Genomic DNA, 6,908 nt, shown 5'->3' with positions numbered 1-6,908 from the left:
TCGTAAAACAAATTGTATCGAGCGCAGAATTCCTAATATTTGATGCTCGTCATAATTCTCCAGAAAGAATATTTCTTGGAAGTTAATTAAAAATTTCTGAAACTAAAAATAAAAAGAGAAAATCTGTTTTCTCTGAATCTGATTTTTAGGAAAGGTAAAAGCAAAAAAGAAAATAAATAAAAATCTACGATTTGCAATAATAAAATAAAATAAAAATACTGTCTCATTTAATTCCTGTGATCGATTTTATTTCCCGAGACTTTATTGGCAGCCCCCATATTATTTTAGGAACAAGTCCAAGGAAGTTAAAACTTAGGACTTTATTTCCAGTGACATTTTGTCCTAGTACTTCAGAAAATTGGGACTTTTTTACCAAAGTTTTTATTTCCAGGTTTTTTTTCCAGAAAATTTTTTTCCTGAGACTTTCTTGCATAGATTTGGTTAAAATCCTCTGCTAAAAAATGGTTGATTCATCAAAACACCCAAGTATCTGAACAATCCCTTTATCCATATAATCATAATAATAAGAATACACTTTCACATGGTTAAAGAAGATTTATTAGATATACTAAAATTATATTTTCCAAAAATATCCATTTTATTTGATATGTCTAAATCGTCATCAAAGAAAGACATATAAATATAATAGCTCTTTGTATGTGTGTTTACAAAATTAAATACTAATAATAATTCACAATTTTATTAATTTGAATGAATTCTGATAAAAGTTCATTAATTCTTTGATGTACAACAAATGATAGTGTAAATTATTCAAGGTTGCTCATTTAAGATGGGAACATGGATTTATGAATGGTTTTGCCACCTTCTGGTTCAATTTGATCTTGTTGTAGTTTAACCAGCCGTGGCTAGGTCAACTACCTTTCTCTCGCTCGCTCCGGCATAAGGGGGGGGGGGGTGTACTAGAATTTGTACATGGGAGGGAGGGGGTGTGCACAACTTTTTAAACTTTTTGCTGTTTGGCTAGACCCATCATCTATCTTTGTGCAGGTTACCCTGCATACATAATATGAAATATAGAAATACACATAAAGGTTAGAAATATAAAAATAATTCGATTACTGCAGGTTTGGAACAACTTTAGTGACGACGTATCCATGCTTCTGGAACTCTCGTTCCATCTCGGCAAACTTGTTCTAGGTTAATCCTCCATATTAAAAAATATTTGACATGAAAAGAAAATCTACTCGAAGAAAAGAGATTGCGATAAAGCAGAATTTTTTCCATCCGTCACGGATCCCGAAATTTTTCGGTCTGTGCTATCAAACAGCTTCATTAGAGAAGAACCTAATTATCTTCTCCAGTTTCTGGATCCGTAGAGGTCGATGTATATCAAATTCTCGTTATAAAAACATGGGAGAGAATTATAAGTGAAACAGATTCAATAGGTAATAAAGGGTTAGAATTTACAAAACCCAAATTAACAATGCCCTAACATTTTTCTAGATGAACCAATTTTGTCCGTTTTTATTTACAACGGTACCCTTGAAAACTTAATCTGATCAATACTGTTGATGATAACATCACTTTTCTGGATTGAACAATGTTTAATTATGATATTTTATTAATTATTTCTGAAGTAAGAAATTCGCAAGTCTCTGTCAAAAACAAAATCTAGTTGATTCTTGATCTAACAAAGTTTTTAAGTTGTTGCAAAGATTTTTAAGATATTTGTATTTCTGAATTAATGATGGAGTTTCCTCGTCTTTAAGTAAACCAAGGATTGCTCCTCCGCTCCCTGGGAATTTACAGCCTGCGCCGAACCTGGTTCCGATACTGAAATTTATTATTTCAATTGATCTCTGAGCTTTCATTCACAATTAACAACGTTAACCCTAAACCCATTTTCAGAAGAAGAAAAATATATCCTTATTTTATAATTAGATTCAGGGGATTCAGGGGATTGACTGAATTTGTCTCCTTTTAAAATGGAAAAAAGAAGATTTCTTAATGCAAGGAAAGTTGATTGCAGTTGCCTATACTCTGCGTACATATTGAAACCAGTTCTCTCTGGGCAGAATTTGTAAACAAGAATAGATGCATCAGTGTTAGTTTAGTATCCGAGGAGGATAAAAGCATTGAATTTTAAAAATTTTGATAATTCACATAATAGTTTCCTATGACCAAAATATTTCATTGATTTTTTATTTGAAAGATGGATCCCATGTCAGGCTGTGACATCCGTCTTGTGTTAACATTACAGTACAAAGGATGCGCACACCGCTGAAATAACTTTCCTTGCATTATAACCTTGATTTCTTCCACATTGTTATTTTGATAAAGTTTGAAAGGTTTCCATTGTTAATTGCACATGAAACTCTTTTTAAATTATGGGTTTAATTGAAAAAACGTCGACAATCCAATTAAAGGAAGGATTTACAATTTAACTAATTAAACTTAAATCATATAAACCAGCTGATTAATAATCAAATAAACTAGATACAAACAAAACCTTCCAAAAAAGTAGAATTCTGTCCTGAACTATTTCAAGTAAGAAAATTTCTTTAAAAACGGTCCCTTTCTTGATAACAATTGTTTTTGTCGTGATAAATTTTGTGAAAAGAAAATTAGAAAATCTGTATTTTATTATATTTTTATATGAAACGAGAATATTGAATTCTGATCTGATTATAGGTAGGTGTAACAGGGGAAGTTTACTGTGATCTTGACAGGCTACATTTGTTGCATAAATTGTGCTGGGCCAACTTTTGCACTAGGTATTCCCTTCAGACTGGACGGTATGCCTGAATGCACATACAGTAAATACTTTACCGGCTTGGTATCTGGTAAATACCTGATCATATGAAGATTTTGTTCTCCGAGCGTGTTCTCCCCGTACATCTCCAACCTGATGTTGAAGTTCAGCTCCATATACCTGGATAAACTCATCCAATCCTTCTCCTTGATACTCTCCAGGGCCAGGTCTGAACACGGAGAAGTGGTATAATTACAGGCGTAATTAAAGGTTTCCTTGAAGGGGGTATAAAATGTATATATAGTAAATTTGAGATTATCACATTATCAGATTTAAATTATTTTTCGAAGCTTGATTTTTTAATTTTATCAAAATATGTTAAAAAGATAATCAGTGGACTGCAGTTTCAAGGAGCAATAGAAACAATCTTTTTAATTTTATTTTAACCATTATATACCATCCTGATTCCTGATTTAACCATTAAATACCATCCTGATTCCTGATTTAAACATTATATACCATCCTGATTCCTGATTTAACCATTATATACCATCCTGATTCCTGATTTAACTTTTATATACCATCCTGATTCCTTATTTAACCATTAAATACCATCCTGATTCCTGATTTAACCATTATATACCATCCTGATTCCTGATTTAACCATTATATACCATCCTGATTCCTGATTTAACCATTATATACCATCCTGATTCCTGATTGGGTTGCAAAGATATATATGTAGAGATTAGGAAATCAGAGTTTTTGACAGACTCAGCTCCTTTCTTAATAAACGTTATTTATAATGATATCAACAAATATTTTCTTAAACGACATTCATAAAAGCTGGTCCACTGCCAACTAAGATGTTCAGTATTTTGCCAATTACTTCTTTTAAAGTTAAGCTAGACACCATGGTTTAAGTAGAAGTAAATATGTCCATTTACTGATAGAGCCGATTGAAGGATTGATATCTCTAATTGGATAATGAGATAGATAGAAAGATATTTGTTACCGCCATGCAATTTCTATTGGTTCAGAATAAACAACAAACATATGACTAAACCCTGATTGGATCAGGCGCTAATGGACTCGGCATTGAAATTTTAGAATGTACAAGTCTAGGGCTGCAACAAGTCAAAGCGAGTTGATTAGGTTAAACCAAATGCCAAGGGGTTGCAACATTATAAAGTCGAGGCAGTAATACAAATTTGATGATTAACTTTCAGTGAATCTAGAAAAATGAAATATTCCCTTGTTTTTCGAACCTCCCTGCAGATTTAAATACAAAGAGGAACCTGTTAATTCTGCCAATTTTTTCATTCCTTCAATAATATTTTCATCTCCAGCCTCCCATCTCGACCTGATATATAATACTAGCTGAAGTGCCCGCGTTGCCCGTGATATCTTTTTTTGGTATATAATTATGTATACACTATACAGGGTGTCCCACATCATATTAGATCGTTAATCGGTCAAAACCACGATTTCGGGACTAATCAGATAATTTAAGAAAAATGAATCATTTTTAAAAATTGAATAAGGCCAACAAAGAATTTTCTTGCGGAAAATTCTAGGTTTTTCGAGTATTATGGGTTTATTTTAGCGTTAAAAAACTTAAAACTTGGAGATAATCTAATATGATATAGGAGGCTCTGTATATATAAGCAAAGAGCTTTATCATATAGGTTTAAGGGACTTAAGTGAGCCTCCAATCTGCATGTAAAGATGACATGACTGCCCGATGTACAACGGTACCCTGAAAAGCATTGTCTAATCAAATAAACCATGTTTTAGTTTCCTTAAACTATTCATTTTCATTAGCGGGATCTCTGTCAAAGTGACTTGCGCATTTCTTGCTTATAGGAAGCAATAGAGAAATTTTCAGAATTAAACACATTATTTTCCACATTTTTTATCAGAGTTATCAGAGTTATATGCCTAATTTACAATGAAGAAGATATGTTCGTTTTTCTACCTTTAAAAGAGATCAATTCTGTCAAGTTCCGCCCTACGTAAATCTGCGAGTCATACTATAGAGAGAAAATTTCATTTTATAATTAATAATCTATTTTCAGAATGATAATCAAGAATATCTCAGTTATTTTTAGCTCCAACCTAAGTTTACAGAATACCGTTGTAAACAGGGATGTCAAATATCTTAAGACAGGGGCTCACTAGAAATTACAATACCAATATATATTTAAATAAATGTTTAAAATATATCTCTTATGAAAGTAAATACCTAACATCAGAATGTATTTTTCCAGAATCGCTTGGATCTCCTGAATAAACCAGGAAGAATTGAGGCAATTCTGATACTTCAAGTTTCCTGAAATTGAGAAGAAAAATTATTATTTTCTAAAAAATGTAGATTATGATTACTATATAATAGTAATTTAAAAGTTTAAAGTTTTGTCCATTTATTTGAAGTAAAACTATGATAAGAACCTAGAACGAAATATACAAAAATTTATTTAAAGGGACTGTAAGCGTAATTTCAAGTGACTCATAATGTGAAAAATGGCACAGCCCCATTCACAATGGTACCCTTGAAACATTGGTTTAATTAGTAATGCGGAGAAATTGTTTTTTTTTTCAAGGGGTAAAAGTGTTTTAACGCTGATAATTATTAAATGTTTTCCTGCAGTATAGAAATGTAGATAAATCAAAATTGTGAATTCGGCTTTGTCAAATTTGCATGCAGGTTTAATTATCTCGCATATTTCCCCCTTCCTGTTTCATATTTCCCCCTTCCTGTTTCATATTTCCCCCTTCCTGTTTCATATTTCCCCCTTCCTGTTTCATATTTCCCCCTTCCTGTTTCATATTTCCCCAAAATGTCCAATTTTTCCTGCAGTATAGAAATGTAGATAAATCAAAATTGTGAATTCGGCTTTGTCAAATTTGCATGCAGGTTTAATTATCTCGCATATTTCCCCCTTCAATTTGCATGCAGGTTTAATCCTGTTTCATATTTCCCCCTTCCTGTTTCATATTTCCCCCTTCCTGTTTCATATTTCCCCCTTCCTGTTTCATATTGTCACAAAATGTCCAATTCAAAGCTCTCTTGAAGTATGCTGTTCAGCAGCTGTCCCACCTGTACTCTCCGTGTCCCCTGGAGTCCATAATATCCCTGGAGAAGTCCATGTAGACTAGTCCCTGATAGACCTGGACTACTCGATCCTGTAGTCCAGCATTTATATTTAGTTCTCCTACCTCAACATCTAGGATGAAGTCTGGCTGTACCTGTACACACAACACACATTAAAGTTGTTTGTCGTTTTTTTCCAGTGATTTTTATAGGAACCAAATTTAAAACATTAATTTCTAAACCGTCATCTCATAGATTAATAACAATATAGATAGAACACTATTTAGTGGTTTTTCGTTCACAATAACCCTGAGGCAGAAGCACAAAGGAGTTACGCGCCTGTCGCGTTGAATGACAACACATAGAGCGAGCGTGCGCGTAACTCCTTTGGGTTTCTGCCTCAGGGTTATTGTGAACGAAAATCCCCTAAATCCAAAAAAGACGACTTCAATTTTACTTTTATGTTCCCATGCTACATTGGTGCTTTTTCTTCTTTAAGCCCGGTTTTATCTGGAGCTGCGTTTTTCTATTAACCATATTTATCCATTTTTACCTCTTTTGGCAGGTCTGCTTCTGTCAAATTAAAAAATGTCATAAGACATTTGAGAGTTGCTGTTACAATAGCGCTACTACCAGCCAACCCAACCTAAACAATAATACCTGATTAACCTAATCTCGTCTTCATGTTTATTTAGGTTTTAAAGTCATCCAATTTTTATTCTATACCATAAGATTGAGAACGGATTTTTTTTTTAAACAATCGTAGAATTCTTCTGTTATATACAGACTCACTTAGAGTTACGAATTAAAAATCCCTTTAAACCTGTCTGGGAATGTTGGTATCGTACTTCAGTGTGAAATTTCTCTTTGCCAGTGCAATTCCTTTCACGGAGCAGTAATTGTAGAACTTCTTACATGTAGCCTGTAGTAGTCTTAATCCACCCAGATATCCTTCCTAAATATACATGTAGTCTGGAGTAGTCTTAATCCACCCAGATATCTTTCCTAAATATACATGTAGTCTGGAGTAGTCTTAACCCACCCAGATATCCTTCCTAAATATACATGTAGTCTGGAGTAGTCTTAATCCACCCAGATATC

General features: G+C 33.2%; 1 protein-coding gene across 1 annotated transcript in view; it reads right to left on the bottom strand.

Annotated features, from left to right (window-relative positions):
* Positions 1 to 686: 686 nt before the first annotated feature.
* Positions 687 to 6,908, bottom strand: part of LOC111714493 (glucuronokinase 1) — a 20,711-nt gene continuing 14,489 nt past the window's right edge. The window contains exons 14-21 of the mRNA XM_023489616.1: positions 6,631 to 6,762; positions 6,361 to 6,453; positions 5,814 to 5,962; positions 4,959 to 5,045; positions 4,012 to 4,076; positions 2,813 to 2,942; positions 1,719 to 1,794; positions 687 to 1,154 (exon numbers count right to left, since the gene is read on the bottom strand). Coding sequence (XP_023345384.1) covers positions 1,077 to 1,154; positions 1,719 to 1,794; positions 2,813 to 2,942; positions 4,012 to 4,076; positions 4,959 to 5,045; positions 5,814 to 5,962; positions 6,361 to 6,453; positions 6,631 to 6,762 — 810 coding nt within the window. The 3' untranslated portion in view covers positions 687 to 1,076. The remainder of the gene's footprint in view (positions 1,155 to 1,718; positions 1,795 to 2,812; positions 2,943 to 4,011; positions 4,077 to 4,958; positions 5,046 to 5,813; positions 5,963 to 6,360; positions 6,454 to 6,630; positions 6,763 to 6,908) is intronic.

The sequence above is a fragment of the Eurytemora carolleeae genome, unplaced genomic scaffold (genome assembly GCF_000591075.1).
Source record: "Eurytemora carolleeae unplaced genomic scaffold, Eaff_2.0 scaffold825, whole genome shotgun sequence".
Classification (NCBI taxonomy): Eukaryota; Metazoa; Arthropoda; class Copepoda; order Calanoida; family Temoridae; genus Eurytemora; species Eurytemora carolleeae.
Note: the sequence above shows the minus strand (reverse complement) of the source record. Positions and strands in the feature narration are given on the sequence as shown.